Raw genomic sequence first — 15,886 nt, 5'->3', positions numbered from 1 at the left:
TTGGAGGTCAGCGTAGGATCTAGAGCAGATAGGAAACCCAACAGGCTTATCGGTCACAAAGCGGCCCCGAAGATTCTGGAAAACGGGAAGGAAATTTGCTCTCAGTATTTCCTTGCCAACTCCCTTCCAACCCCACCCCTGACTTGCCTTTTCAGGAGAGGAGGGTTGTACCAGAAAACAGGTCAGCCTTGGTTCTACTAGGAAGCCAGGGAGGAAGAAAGTGCGCAGGGATGGACCAGGAAGGAGGGAGGGAGGGAGGGAGGAGGGTGGGAGGGAGAATGAGTATGGATACGTCTTAAGCTGGACTAGAACTAAAACCAACTCGAGACCCTGGATGGATTCATCCCAAATCCTGTTTCTGCCCCACCACACAGGGGTGGGGGGGGCACTGCCCCCTGACAGGGCCCGGGATGGGGAGGGAGCAAGGGCGACCATCGAAGGCCCATTCAGGACAATCTACCTTGTGGTCCCTCCTGCAAAGTTTAAAAAGGCAGAAAACTAGTTTTATCTGTAAGAAAATGTTTTTATTCTTTTGAACCCCACAGGAAAGAAAAAAAAAAAAAAAAGAATGCAGCCAAGACCAAGTGTTTAACGAAAATAGTGTCCCAAAAGGCAGCAAAGTGGGGGAAACCTCAACACAAAGTCAGTGACAATTTTCCATGTTTTTGCACAAGGATGAAAAAAACCTATGACAGTTCTGAGTTAACACTTCCATGGTGACAATTACACAAGATGATTCAAAAATGCAAAGTGGCAGCAACATGCACACCTGGCTAAAGCTAGAAGTTTTTTTTATTTTTTCTTACCCCCAAATAAGATCTGTGATTAAAAGGATGATTCTTTTTAATACTTCGATTTTGCTGACTTGCTCGTCCCACTTAATCTGCTTTAAATATGACGTACACGCCAATTGACAGGAAATTTGAGAAGAACGGTGTCCTTCCAGAATCCATGGCAAGGAAGCAAAACCAATCTATTTGGTTCCTTAATTTTCCTAGTTTCCCAATACAATTTTGCCTCGCCCCTCCCTCTCCCCGGCCCTCCCCCCGCCCCCACCCGGATTCTTAAACACTTCCAAAAGTGGCCAGTGCAAACACTTTTCTACCAGTGTCTAATATACACTTGAAACCGAAATCTTTGTGCAGAGTTTTGAGTTTAAAACTCTTAAAAACAAAAACAAAAACAACAAACCCTCCTTGGCACAAGAGCTGAGGAATAGTCAAGTTTCTTTTAAATCATCCAACACAAGATGATGAAGAGAGGAAAAGCACAGTTAAACGGAAGGAGATTAAAAAATGAAACCCAACAAACCCGAACCCGGAACTGCAGCTTTCCTTGGCTGTCTTTGCAGGTCTGTGGCACACACACACACGGCCCGGCTCCCCGCCCCCAGGTGCTTGCCTCGAGAAGTCCAGAACACCCGGGTGCTTTCTCTGAGAGGACACGGGATGCAGCCGGGGTGGCGTCCAAGAGCCCAGCTACACGCCAGCAGGATCCGCAGTGAGCTCGACACAGATAGAAGACAGATGACGGGGAAGGGGGAAGATAGTTTAAAGTCATCAAGTTTCCTCTTGAAATGTCTTTTCCCAAGGCACTGCTAGCGATTTTCTAGGACTGCACACCCGAGGGGGACAGGAGCATTTCAGACTCGACCCCAGGGACGCTCGAGAGCCAAGTCCCATCACCTGGCTCCCCTCGGCTTACGGGACACTCTTGGGGTCGGTCTGCTCCTCGGAGGGGTAATCACCTTTTGTTTTCTGTCATGTCAATAATCATCTTGGGTAATGCAGCTATGAGAGCAAAGCTGTGTGAGGTTATTAACCCTTCCACTCTAAAAAAGAAACACTTCTGTTAGCATCCCACGTGAATCCAACGTGCAGGTTTTGCTTGCTTATTTAAGAACAAAACCGAACAAAAATAAAGGATTGGGAAGCAAAAACCCTGCTTTTGTTTGTTTGTCTGTTTTCTTCAAGAGGAAACTGTAAGAATACATAAAAGGCAAAACTGGCTACTTGAAATCCAAGAATGGTTTTAATGTGTTGGCCGAGAAAAATAAACTGCAAAGTTCTGTGAGGTCTTCTAAAAATTTACAAGAAAAACTGATGGGCAGTTCTAATCAGACTTGGATGTTATCTTTCCCCCCTTTTTAAAAACGACAACATATACAGTCCCACAAAATACAATATAAACTTTTTTTTTTTTTTTTTTTTTTTTTTTTTTATCTTGACTGCCAGAGACGCTCCTTTGTGATGCCTTCTGGTAACCAAATGGCTGGGCAAAAGCCACAGCTGGCCTTCATTTCTTCAGGGGCTGGTAAACAGAGGCATTGGGATCAAGTCCAGAGGGGCTGGTCTCCACAAATTTGGAAGAGTAGTGGGGGGAAACGGGGCTCAGGGGGCTGGTCGTGGCGCTGTACGTTATGCTGGGCATGACGGCCATGACTTCGGCTATCTTCTGTTTAAGGTCCTTGATTTCCTGGTCTTTCTGAAGAATTTGTCCTGAAAGAGCGAAGACCCACCGTTAGTGAGAAGGGAGGGTCCCTCTAACACAATGCCCTCGCGGAGGCCCAATCCCAAGTGAGTTCGCCTCCAGCTCTGATGGCTTCTAAGGGTAAGAACTTTTCCTGTTAAGGGCCAAACAGTAAATGTTTTAGGCATTGCGAGCCACACACTTTGTTTTTTGTTTTTTTTTTTAAGTTGATTTATTTTGAGAGAGAGACAGGGAGCACAGTGGGGGAGGGACAGAGACAGGGAGAGAGAGAATCCGAAGCAGGCTCCATGCTGTCAGTGTGGAGCCCGACTCGGGACTCAATCTCATGACCTGAGCCGCAGTCAAGAGGCAGATGCTCAACTGAGTCACCCAGGCGCTCCCCCCGCCTTTTGCTAACATGCAAAAACCATTCTCAGCCCATGGGGAATACAAGAACAGGTGGCAGGCCAGTCTGGCCTGTGGGCCGGGGTTTTACAGGTGTTTAAAAAGCGATTCTGTTTATGGAGGGGTGACGAGCGACACGTTGAGCCACGTGTGGAGCACGGCAGTCACCCACGGCAGCCGAGAGGGTGCACCACGGCTGCACCTCTTGAGCGGGAATATTTTTCTGGGAGGCTGGACATCTGAGTGTCAGACCGAGGGATACAGAACACCTGAGGCCCGAGAATCCATCACCGCACGCTGGGCCTCCGGGTTCCCCTACAGAAGGCACACGAAGCCCGGCAGCGGCTGCACTGGGGGGGCTAGAGTGACACAGTGTGCTCGTCCCCACCTCTTGGCGCTGTGCCGCTCGGCCTGTCGGCCCACTTTGCACCTGCTGCACACTTTCACGTTACCTGACTCGGCCCCCCCCTCTCCCCGCTATGCTTAGCTTCTTGACCCAACCAACTCCTGCCTTGGGCCGCTTCCTCTTCTGTGCTTCTCCTGCTCTGTGTTCACTCCTGAGGTTTCACTTCCTCACCAGGCTTTCCCTGACCCTCCCCTTAAAATCAGACCCGACCCTGCACGCACCCCCCCAATCCCTAGATTCTCAACACATCCCATGCTTTCCCTTCTGTCCCTTTCTTCTCATAAGGATAATAATTACAACGGCTAACACACAAGTGCCAGGCACTGTTCTAAGTGCTTACATAGACAAACTCACTCACCACAATGACTCTAGGATGTGGGAATTACCATCATCATTATCATCATCCATTTTATAGATGAGGAAACTGAGGCAGAGAGAGGCCGAATGACAGAGCCAGGATTCAACTCTGTGCGGTCTGGCTCCAGTCTGCACTGCCACGTACCACATTCTTTTACCTCCTGTAACTACTCATTTGGGTGATGCTCTGTGCCCGTCATCTCCAGTGGCCTCTGCTCCATGAGGGCAGAAGCTGGGTTTGTCCCTTTGTTCGCTGCCACATCCCTAGTGCCCAGCCCCCCAGAAAGCTCAGGCTCTGCAAGTTATGTCTCCTGCCCAAAGTCATTCCGTGATTAAGAGGTAGAGTGGGATTTAAACCTGGCACCACTGTTCCAGAGCCCACGCAATTTGCATCACGCTTTGAAGCTCCCTGGTCTACTGCGGGAAGAACACTCAGGAGTAGCCCTTCAGAACTTCAGAAATTTAATGCTTTCAAAAAAAAAAAAAAAAGAGGTTGCATTTGAGTTGCACTCATTTTGAGTCCTGCAGAAGGTGGTAATACATTTGAAATGCAAGAGGGCGCAGTGACATATCTTTAAAAAGCATGTAGTAGAGATGAAAGTCATTTTGGAACTGGGATGAATCAAATGATACAGAAAGTAGGAAGCAGAAAAGCAACAAGGGGTTTGATTTGAATTACAAAGTTCGATCCTTATTAGAATATTCTCAGCTTGACAAGGGAGGGAAGTAGTGGGAAGGCCCAGCAAAGAGCAGTAGAAAGGCACTGCTCTGACTTCCTTCATGGCCCCTCAGCTTCAAGTTCGCATCAAATATCCTCCTTCCCTTTGAACAAAATAAGCCTCAGATGAATAAAATACCTAACGGCATCTGTGAGCTGCTGTATCCTTTTTTTTTCCCCACGCAGATGCAAGTTTGATTTTTTTAATCAGTAACATGCAAACATTCCCAGAGCTTTGAAAAAGGCAGTTCTCTTTGCTTTTTTGTCTCTTTGCAAGAATTCCTGGGCTGACACCGAAGCCCAGTCTGTGCTGGGAAGCCAAACTCCCCTTGGCCATTCAGAGACCAGGTGCTCCCGCACTCCAGGGGGCTGTCCTCCCACAGTGCAAATCAGAGCAACTGAAATGAGGTGGCCCCTTTCGCAGCCAGCTGAGCCAGGAGGGCAAAGGAACCAGTGTGTGGCCAGAAGTTCAGCTTTATTTACTTAAACCAAAAAAATTTTTTTAAGTTTAAGTAATCTCTACAACCCAACGTGGGGCTTGAACCCATGACCCCGAGATGAAAAGCTGCGTGCTCTTCCAACTGAGCCAGCCAGGCGCCCCAGAAGGTCAGCTTTAGAACAGAATTCCCAGGAACCTTCTTCTTAAATGCTTTTCCCTGAGTCCACAGATTAATAAGCCTGACTCCCAACCTGCCATTCTTCTTGCTCTATCATCTGGGCCATCCCAAGCCCCTCCTACGGCTCCATTAACTTTTCACAACTTGTATATTCCCCCCTGCTCCCGGGGTTTGGGCCCTCTCGCTGGAGATGAGACCCCAAATGCCCCTGACTGACGATGACCTCTCACTTGGGTGTCCAGGAAACAACTCCAACTCAGAGCATCTCCAACCAAAGTCACTCTCTCTTCTCGTTCCCGGATTCTGTTCTGTTCTTCTTCTCTGCTCCCAGCAACTTTATCCTCCCACATCCCCCAGGTGCCTCCACTTTCCTTCCCTCCCTGTCTGGACCACCCTCCCTCCCCCACACCCCCCACCTCTGAGACCAAAGACAGTCACAGCCTCCTAGGGAGTCTACCTGCCTCTCCTCAATCTCACCTTCCAGATCCATCTTTCACATTGCTATTGGAAAGACGTTTCCAAAATAATGGCCAGAACACGTCACCCCGTCCCTCCTGAAAAATCTAGGGAAGACACAGTCTGGTTTGATTCATTCACGGTCCCCCTCATCTCCCAAGTCCTCCAGCCTGAGGCCACCGCTCATCTGGACGTTTCTTTCCTTTGCTTGCACGAGCCCCCCAGGTAACAATGTCTTTCCCCTGCCATTCTCTGCCCTCAGAATCCATCCTTCAAAGCCCACTCAATGTCCCCTTCCTCGTGAAGCCACCCCTGATCACTGCTCTGGCCCTTCAAGTCCCCCACCTCTAACCACTGGCAACAGGCCTCTCTGCTGTACACAGGGCCCACAGGGTCCAACCATCTTTGTGATCGTACTAATACATCGTTGGCCTTCTGCACATTCATTCCCTCCTGGGGGTAAGTGGAGTCTTCTAGAAACCACATGCAAGTAAAATTACAACAGACTGAAGGTAGAAACAGGGATGAGAACCAAACTATCTTCTACTGAACCAGAAACTAAAGAGATTGGCTCAGAGTAAAACAATGCCATTTTTCCTCATTAAATTTTCTCTGGGGTTTTGGGCAAATATAGTTCTTTCTCATACAAATAAGTTATACGTTTATTATGCTATTTAAAAATGAATTAACACATGTTTTAAGTTTTAATTTCTTTTAAACAAATTTTTTTTTTTTTAATTTTTTTTTTTTCAACGTTTATTTATTTTTGGGACAGAGAGAGACAGAGCATGAACGGGGGAGGGGCAGAGAGAGAGGGAGACACAGAATCAGAAACAGGCTCCAGGCTCTGAGCCATCAGCCCAGAGCCCGACGCGGGGCTCGAACTCACGGACTGCGAGATCGTGACCTGGCTGAAGTCGGACGCTCAACCGACTGTGCCACCCAGGCGCCCCAAAACAAATTTTTTTTCAATGTTTATTTATTTTTGAGAGAGAAAGAGCATGAGCAGGGGAGGGGCAGAGAAAGAGGGAGACACAGAATCCAAAGCAGCCTCCAGGCTCTGAGCTGTCAGCACAGGGCCCGAGATGGGGCTTGAGCTCACAGACTGCGAAATCATGACCTGAGCCAAAGTCGGATGCTTCACCGACTGAGCCACCCAGGTGCCCCCAAGTTTCAGTTTCTAATAGGTAAATACTGATTGACATAACCCACTTGAAAAAAATCTCCTTGGGTTACTCAATAATTTTAAGAGTGTCAAGGAGTCCCCAAGACCAAAAAGTTTGAACACCCTAGTAGACCCCCCACCACACTGTGTCTTATCTGTACCTCTCTCCCCTTCAGCTTCTCATACGCATGCTTTGAATGTTCTTTAAGTGCCTGTTGAAATAACCTTCTCCTACTAAGTCAGCTGTTTGATTTTTTTTTTTTTTTCAGTAATCTATGCTGGCTAATTAGTTTCTTGGACAAAATCTAAATTTCTTTTCATCAGGTTGTATCAGGCCTCTGTTCAGAAGCCTTCCAAAGCTTCCCGTGTTACTCAGAGCAAAGTCCCAAGTTCTTTCCAAGGGCTACAAATGTGGCCCCGCCACTCTGACGCCAGCAACCATACCCGCCCCTCAGGCTGTGGCCTATGCTCCTGAGGCCTGAAGTGCTTTTCCCCCGGAGATTTTAGATTTACGTGGTTCCCTCACTCTTTTACTTTCAGCCTCTGCCCAAATGCTACCTATTCAAAGGATTTTCCACGACCACCGTGTCAAACTAGTGGCCCCACACAGACCCTCACACTTCTTGCCTGGATACTGCCTCATTTTTATCCCTGCATGCATCAGCACCTGATACGCTCTATGCCTGCTTGTTATTGCCTGTCCCCTTGGGGCGTCTTGCAGTGCCCAGCACACAGTAGGGCCTCAGGAAGTAGCTGTGGAGTGCACGGCCTACTCTCCAGAAGCTGCTCCCAGTGCTCCCTCGTTCGTGACCACGTACAGCCGGCTGCGGCCTGGAACGCGTCAGGCCTTCCTAGCTTCCCTGGCCTCCCTCAAGCTGTTTCTTCTGTTCAGATGCCTCTCTGCCCCTCGCCCTCCTACACTGCTTCGTCACTGAGCTAACCCCTGCTCATCATTCAAAACCCAACTCAGACATCAGCTCCCCTGAGAAACAGCCCTCTAACTCCCAGACTGGCTCAGTCCCTGCCCCTCGGTATGTTCCTACACCACCACCTTTGGGTGACTCCGCAGTTGTCTCTTTCTTCAACAACACCGTGAACTCCTTGAGCACAGAAACTCATCCTCTTCTCTGTGTGCCCTGCACTTGACATACTCTCACCTCAAAATACGTCTGCGGAATGAATTAATGTGATAATTCCTAGATGTCAAGGTCGGGCACTTACAAACCAAGAAAACTGAATGTCTTTGGTTCTGAGCTCTAAGGGACGTATGCTGTGTGTCTGTGCATTGTTCGTCACACCACCTCCTCTGGGGCCCGCTGCTCTCCTACCTTGGGCGATCTCGAGCTGTCGCTTTGCGTCCCCCAGTGCAGAGAACAGGTCCAGCTTGATTCTCGTCTCTGCGCTCAGACTGTTCTCCAGGTGCTGTGTTTTGTCTTGCATGGCCGAGAGGGCTGACATTAACACCTCAGTGTCCTTCTCGTTTTCCTTATACTTCCGAAGCTCCTATCAACATCATCAAAGCAGCAAGATGTTACAAGATAGTTTTGGCATCGATGTCTACAAATTAGCCTGAAATCACAAATAAAATCCCACTATTACTGACCTGGCCCCTAGAATACAGAATCCGGGTGTTTCATGGGTTAAGAATCTTACCACTTAGACGGACTGAAAAATGTATTTATATGATGATATGACATACAAAACTATCTTAGTAGATGAATTTGATGGTGTTGGGCTGTTTCTAGTAACAGTGGACTCTGTTTCCAAATAAAACACTTTCTTACAAGCCTAATTCAGAACGTACAAAGAAACTTTTTCCTTGCCGCCAGTTGCAAATGCTGCTGTAATGCTGTAATCAATCTGCCAAAAGTCTACTCTCAATTTGCACTAAAAAGTTATAAAAAATGTTCATTATTTTGATAGGACATACTGCAGAGTAAGCCCACTTAAAACAACTGGTAATGTAGCCAATAAATACATATATTTAAATATAAATATACACACATACAGATATTTTAATTTTTTCATTTTAGAGAAATCCAAACTTATTACAGAGAATTAGAAATATATTAAAGTTCAAAGGAGAAAATGAAAATTACTCAAACTCCTGACAGCATAAAAAACTTTATATATTTTTAGTCTTTTAGAAGCATATGTATATCTTTTAGCATAAATGAGATCACACCATATGTAGTTTTGTATAGTTTTTTAAATCAACTGGTTTTTGAAAATGTAATTTTTAATGGCTATATAATATTCTTGTATATGTACCATAATTTATTAAGTGAATCTCCCTTTGTTAAGATTTTGTTTTCATTTATACACCACTATGATGAACATCTTTGTTTATCAATCAATGATGAGATTTTAAAATGTTTATCTGAGGCAGGAGTTCTGAAAAGGGAAATACTTAAAAAGTATATGAACTTTTCCAGAAAGTTACACTTCTGCCAGCAATTATGAGGCCTGTTTCTATTATCCTCACCCAGGCTGATATTATCATTTAAAAACTCTTTGCTAATTTCACAAGGGATAAAGAAAATAAAAGCAAAAATGAGCTATTGAGACTACACCAAAATACTTTTGCGAAATGAAAAGGCAACCTACTACATGGAGAAGATATGTGCAAAAGAGATATTAAGGGGTTAATATCCAAAATATATAAAGAACTTCCAGAACTCAAAACCAAAAAAAATCCAATCTGATTAAAAATGGGCAGAGGATCTGAGTAGACATTTTTCCAAAGGAGACATACTACGAAAAGATGTTCAACATCACTCATCGTCAGAAAAATGCAAAATAACAAAATCACCTTATACCTGTCAGAGAGGCTAGTATCAAAAAGACCAGAAATAACAAATGTCGGTGAGGATGTGGAGAAAAAGGAACCCTTGTGCACTGCTGGTGGGAATGTAAACTGGTGCAGCCAGTACGGAGATTCCGCAAAATATTAAAAGTAGAAATACCATATGATCCAGTAATTCCACTCCTGGGTGTTTACCCACAGAAAACAAAAACACCAAACATGCACCCCTATGTTTTTTTGTAGCATTATTTACAATAGCAAAGACATGGAAGCAACCCAAGGGTCCATCAAGAGCTGAGTGGATACATAAAATGTGATATGTATTTGTACACACACACACAGAGAAGAATATTACTCGGCCGTAAAAAAGAACAAGATCTTGCCATTTGGGACAACATGGATGGACCTAGAAGACACTATGCGAAGTGAAATAAGGCAGACAGAGAGATACAAGTATCACGTAACGGCACTGATGTAAGGAATCTGAAAAACAAAACAAATGAACAAAGAAACAAACGAAAGCAGAAACAGACCCAAAGATACAGAGAACTGGTGGTTGCCAGAGGGTAAGGGGATTGTGAGGTGGGCAAAATGGGTGAGGGGTGAAGTGAGAGGTATAGGCTTCTAGTTCAGAATAAATAAGTCACAAGGATAAAAAGGTACAGAATAGGGAATACAGTCGAGGGACTGCAACTATACCCTAGTGTTGTATGGGGACACTTGCATTGAACACAGCATGACGTACAGAGTTGTGTGCAATCACTACGTTGTACACCTGCACCTAATGTCACATTGTATGCCAAATATAATGCCATTAAAAAAAAAAAAAAAAGAAACAGGGGCACCCGGGTGGCTCTGTCGGTTCAGCGTCCGACTTTGGCTCAGGTCATGATCTCACGGTTCGTGAGTTCGAGCCCCGTGTCGGGCTCTGTGCTGACGGCTCGGAGCCTGGAGCCTGTTTCCGATTCTGTGTCTCCCTCTCTCTCTACCCCTCTCCTGCTCATGCTCTGTCTCTCTCGCTCTCTCTCAAAAGTAAATAAACATAAAAAAAATTAAAAAAAAAAAAAGAAATTTCTACAGGAGAGAAATGATATCTAATTTTAATCTATAGGTCTTTGGTGATTGATGAGGATATATCCTTATATTCTTTTCAGCCATTTCTTTTTCTTCTGCGAATTATTTGTTCACATCTTTCGCCTATTTTTCCAACTGAGCTTCACTTAACAAATTTTATGAGCTACTTACATATCAAGAGTATTAATTCCTTATATTTGTTGCAATACCTGTACCCCCCTCAATGGATTTTTTTGATTTGTTTTTTTTTGTTTTGTGATTTTTTTTCCCCATTATTTTCATTTAGAACATTTTTCCCGGTTTCAAGATCAAATAAATTCTAGTATATTTTCACTCAGTTTAAAACAAAATGCTTCTTTTCACCCCGAATTCAACTCTTCATCTGGAATTTCTTTTTGTGTGGTAGGAGATGAGCTTCTAATTTTTTTTCCTGGTCATTTAACTGTTCCAAAGCCTTTTTCTGACTGATCCTCACTGTCCCATCCATTTGTGCTGCCACTTTTATCACACACTTTGGGCTTGGTCTCCAAGTTGTGTCATCTACTCTAGCGACTTCCCTTTTTTTTTTTTAATTTAAGTTTATTTATTTGAGAGAGAGAGAGAGAGTGTGTGCATGTGCAAGTAGGGGAGGGGCAGAGAGAGAGAGAGACAGACAGAGAGAGAGAGAGAGAGAGAGAGAGAATCTCGAGCAGGCTCCTCGCTGTCAGCACAGAGCTCGACGTGGGGCTCGATCTCACAAACTGTGAAATCACAACCTGAGCTGAAATCAAGAATCGGATGCTTAACCGACTGAGCCACCCAGGGACCCTAACGTTACTTTTTTTTTTCTTTAATGTACATTCATTTTTGACACAGAGAGAGAGAGAGAGAGAGAGCGAGCATGAGCGGGGGAGGGGCAGAGAGAGAGGGAGACACAGAATGGGAAGCAGGCTCCAGGCTCCGAGCCGTCAGCACAAAGCCCGATGCGGGGCTCGAACCCACAGACCGCGAGATCGTGACCTGAGCCGAAGTCGGACGCTCAACCGACTGAGCCACCCAGGCGCCCCCTAATATTACTTTTAAATGTCCCTTTGCAGAACCAATGCCAAATACTTGGCTAAAGTCCACATGGGTCAGAAAACTGGTTGTGTCCATAGCACTGGCAGCTTTTCCTCTCATGCACTGCTCAGAACTGCAATCTGCAAGGTGCAGAGCCATCCAGAACGGTGAATTCCCTGGTGATGGACAGAGGTTTAGGGCTAAGAAGAGGCATACACGTTCCAAAGATCACTAGTCTGGCCTATAACCTGAAAGAATGTGATGAATCTACAGGAAGTCAAATTCTGGTATAAACCGTGTCAAAGGACCATCAGCATTCCTGGTTATGTTAGAATCCAGCTAATTAAATGTGACTTGAACGAGCTGCATGAGGCTAGAGCTTCTTTTTGGCCTTCAGAGATTTTCCGGGGTGGTGGGATTTGGCCTTTTATCAAAAGGCACCATCTCCACACTGCAGCAGTGAGCACACAGCTAACACAGAAGAGGAACCCAAGTACGAGAAAGTCCTCTGTGCCCCCCGTACCTGAACTTTCAGTTCTAGTTCTCTGATCTGGTCTTCTTTCACTTTCATGTCCATCGTGAGCTTCTTGCCCTCTGCTTCTAATTCTCTGATCCGATTCCGTAAGGTTTCGGTGCACTCCCCCCTTTTGAAAAAAAAGAGAAGGAAAGAAAGGGATTTAAAAGACTATATGGTTTACTTACACTGCAGGACTGATAGTTCTCTTCTACTCCGGAGTTGGTCAGGTTTTAGTTTTTGGCTCAGTCTGCTCATTCTCTGTTCCTTGATTGTTTCAACAATGATCTAAAATGATTATCATTAATTGGGTATCTAATATAAGCCAGGCCTAAAGTGAGGTACTTTACCCATTCTGCCTTCTTTGCAAGGGCAGGACATATTGTCCCATTTTCCAGATAAGAAAACTGAGACCACACAGATATAATACTAGTCCAACACCACCTAGCTGGTAGCTCTCAGAACTGGGATGAGAAGTGAGGTTTTCCAGCTTCCTAACGCAGCCAGCTTCCACCAGGCCACGTGACCTGAGGCGGTGCCCAGGAGCTGAGTAAGAGAGCCCCGGGCAAGTGCTGTCTCCAGCAGGGGGCAGTGAGCTAAAAAGTTTTCACTTTTGAGGGTCTATGCATTGGCAAGTTCACCTCCCTTGAATCACGAAGTTGCCACAGCATCAGGCTGCTTCTCAGGGCCGGGCCGTAATAAGGACAAACTAAAAAAGGTGATGGCAATGGCCACTCTGAAGCTGATTAAGCATTTACATCACAGACACAGCCAGATGGAGAAAGCAGGTGTCCTGTGCCTACCAAAAAGGAAGGTCCAGCGAGAGACTTACACCTGGAGATTTACTCGGGAATACAGACAGCCTCTAGGGAAGGGATGGCAGACAAGGGCCATCTCAGGGGAAGACCAAAACAAACAGGCTTGACTGGAAGCGAAAGGGAGTCAGGGAAGAGACTGAAACCAAGGTCCTGATTCTCAGGCATCAGGCACTGAACAATTTGGTTAAGGGACTGTCATATCCTCCTCAGTGGACTTTTTTTTCAGGGTAGGTGCTGGACGAATTAAGGACAGCACAAGCCACATCAGGTGACTGTTCAGAAAAATCTCCTGCCAGTGTCAGTGCTTCAGAAACTTGGGCTTTTTTCAGAAGTCTGTGCTTACAAATCTTTAAACAAATGAATAAACAAAACCCCCACGTGCTAGGCAGGCTCGTAAAGTGTGTTGTGAGTCTGTATAGACGCTGATGGGCCAAGTGAGCTCAGCTACGTGCACTAGAGAGTCTACTGGGGGTGGCGGGCTCACACAGGAGGAGCGAGTTCTCTCTGGCTATTATTTCCTTAAATGCGAAACGATGGTCCATCAGTTATTCTACAGAGCCCAAGAGAAGGCTTTTAACATGACGTAAGGCAAAGAGCAAAACTTAAGGAAGAATGACAGTAGAGATGTATCACGTAGATACAAATTAGGGTCAAGACTTAAAATGAAATAAATAATAGTTTACCCTCGCCCTGCAACTGTAAACCCATAACTGACCCCTACACACAGATGGAATTCACTAGTCAAAACAAACACAGAAGAGAAAAAGTGATAAAGTGAAGCCGAGCACCCCCTCCCCTCCGCTGCCAGCGCTCTACCCCCGCCCAAGAGTTCTCTAAACGATCTTCTCTCCTTGCTGGAATTCAGGTGGCAATTACATATCAGTTTCTGGAATCCTTATATCCTTTTCAATGGTGTAGAAGTAGTCCCCAGTTCTCCTCACTCCACAAATTCAATGATATCTAATAGTGACCTAAGTTTCCTTTCATCTTTTCCAGTTCATTTGACAGTTTGCTGATATCCAACAAAGACAGGAGCGATCAGTACAAAGTACTTGGGCAAGGAACATTTTCCCTGTCTTCTATTTTAAGATAAAAACTCCAGAAACACACACACCTGAGAGTAGAGAGTAGCGACAGCTCTATAAAGGGAATAAAATCCCAGACTGGAATCTCTCTAAGCGTTTAGTAGTTACTGGCCACGCACAAAGTGACTGGAAACCCATTTACAAGCAGCACTTTGCTCCCGGGTGCGGGAACCATGGTGAGTCCCTCCTCCCACTCCATTGATGAGGTCGCCAAAGGACGAAGCCGTTACGAGACAGTGCGAGTTGCACAGACGGGGCTTGGCCAGCTCATGCAACAGTGCTTGGTGGCCACCTATCCCTGCACAATCGCTCTATTCCAATCCTTCCCAAGGCCTCAAATCCCCATGCCTGTCTTGCTGCAAGGCAGGCCAACCTCAGAGGAAGCGCTCGGGGGACACAGACATACCTCGATGCAGCAGCAAATGCAACGGCCCGGGCAGCAGTGGCTTCTTCTAACTTCTTCCTTTTTTTCTCCTCCATTAACTGCTTTTCTACAAAACTTCGGGCTTCCTGCTCAGCTTTTAGCTTTTTCTCCAGCTGGCTGATATTCTGCTTGTCTTTTTGCTTCATTTGCACAGCATTATGTAATCTATATGGAAATGATTATCATAGAGTTTTGTAATTAGAAATGCCCACTCGGGGGGCGCCTGGGTGGCGCAGTCGGTTAAGCGTCCGACTTCAGCCAGGTCACGATCTCGCGGTCCGTGAGTTCGAGCCCCGCGTCGGGCTCTGGGCTGATGGCTCAGAGCCTGGAGCCTGTTTCCCATTCTGTGTCTCCCTCTCTCTCTGCCCCTCCCCCGTTCATGCTCTGTCTCTCTCTGTCCCAAAAATAAATAAACGTTGAAAAAAAAAATTAAAAAAAAAAAAAAAAAAAAAAAGAAATGCCCACTCGGAACCCTGGAGAAACATGGCTCCTCTTTTGAACAGCAAATCATAAGAGTCAGCTCCCAGAGATCCCAGGAAGAACATAATGCTGTTATTATTTAACAATTCCAAAACATCAACAGAGAGGTTGCCTACCAAGATACAGAGTAAGACCCGGCCTGTTAAGGTAAGTGATCTACAGAAGGTAATCCAGAAAAGAAGCATAAAACGAGTTTCCATCAGAGGGAAAGATAGTTGTAGAACTAAGTCTAGGGCCCCAAAGCACCTTGAAGAAACTTTATCCAGCCCCACTGAAACTGAGGTCAAGGGGTGGGAAGGGGAGGTTTTTCTTTGCCTGAATACAGCCTTTCCTTTCCAGCTGTGAGATGTTTTCTGAGGATCCCAAAATAGATCCTGGAGTTAGAGTCACACAGCGCTTCATTTCAGACAGAAATTTTAGCCATAGTCCCTTCCCTGCCTCCCACCACCCCCAGCTTTACCTATCAATATAAGGTGAGTTTATCTCAGTATATCAGTGTAAGGTGAGATGTTCTCCATCCCACATGTGAGCCAGAAGCAATGGAGAAGTTATTTGCTTATAACAAGCTGTAACGCTCGAGTTATGCTGTTCAAAAATGCTGAAGGACTTCTCTTTCAATGGGGAAAGCCCACAGCCTAGAATAGTATCACTACCCCAGGCACACACTGCAGAGATTGAAGAAAAAAAAAAAAATGACATATTCATATTGAGTCAAGAAGAAATTCCAGGATGAATCAATGGGAAGCATAAACAAATTCACGCAGAAGAGCTGGCTTTTTTTTGCTTGCCTCTTCAAATAAAATCAAGGTTCAATGTCATTTTTGAGTTCCAGAGATGAAGGTAAATAGAGTGCATTATTCCCCTGGAAACTTTCATTCAAAGGAGCAAGATTTTCACATTGTAGCGGAACTACTTCTCGTCACTTTTACTCATATTATCACAAAGGCGCAATAACTATTTTAAACTAAGCGAAGAAGGGGCGCCTGGGTGGCGCAGTCGGTTAAGCGTCCGACTTCAGCCAGGTCATGATCTCGCGGTCCGTGAGTTCGAGCCC

General features: G+C 45.6%; 1 protein-coding gene across 1 annotated transcript in view; it reads right to left on the bottom strand.

Moving 5' to 3' along the window:
• Nucleotides 1-2,012: 2,012 nt before the first annotated feature.
• MACO1 (macoilin 1) overlaps nucleotides 2,013-15,886 on the bottom strand; it is a 63,655-nt gene continuing 49,781 nt past the window's right edge. The window contains exons 8-11 of the mRNA XM_045476116.1: nucleotides 14,335-14,517; nucleotides 12,035-12,155; nucleotides 7,922-8,096; nucleotides 2,013-2,498 (exon numbers count right to left, since the gene is read on the bottom strand). Of these exons, the coding sequence (XP_045332072.1) occupies nucleotides 2,296-2,498; nucleotides 7,922-8,096; nucleotides 12,035-12,155; nucleotides 14,335-14,517 (682 nt within the window). The 3' untranslated portion in view covers nucleotides 2,013-2,295. The remainder of the gene's footprint in view (nucleotides 2,499-7,921; nucleotides 8,097-12,034; nucleotides 12,156-14,334; nucleotides 14,518-15,886) is intronic.

The sequence above is a fragment of the Leopardus geoffroyi genome, chromosome C1 (genome assembly GCF_018350155.1).
Source record: "Leopardus geoffroyi isolate Oge1 chromosome C1, O.geoffroyi_Oge1_pat1.0, whole genome shotgun sequence".
Classification (NCBI taxonomy): Eukaryota; Metazoa; Chordata; class Mammalia; order Carnivora; family Felidae; genus Leopardus; species Leopardus geoffroyi.
Note: the sequence above shows the minus strand (reverse complement) of the source record. Positions and strands in the feature narration are given on the sequence as shown.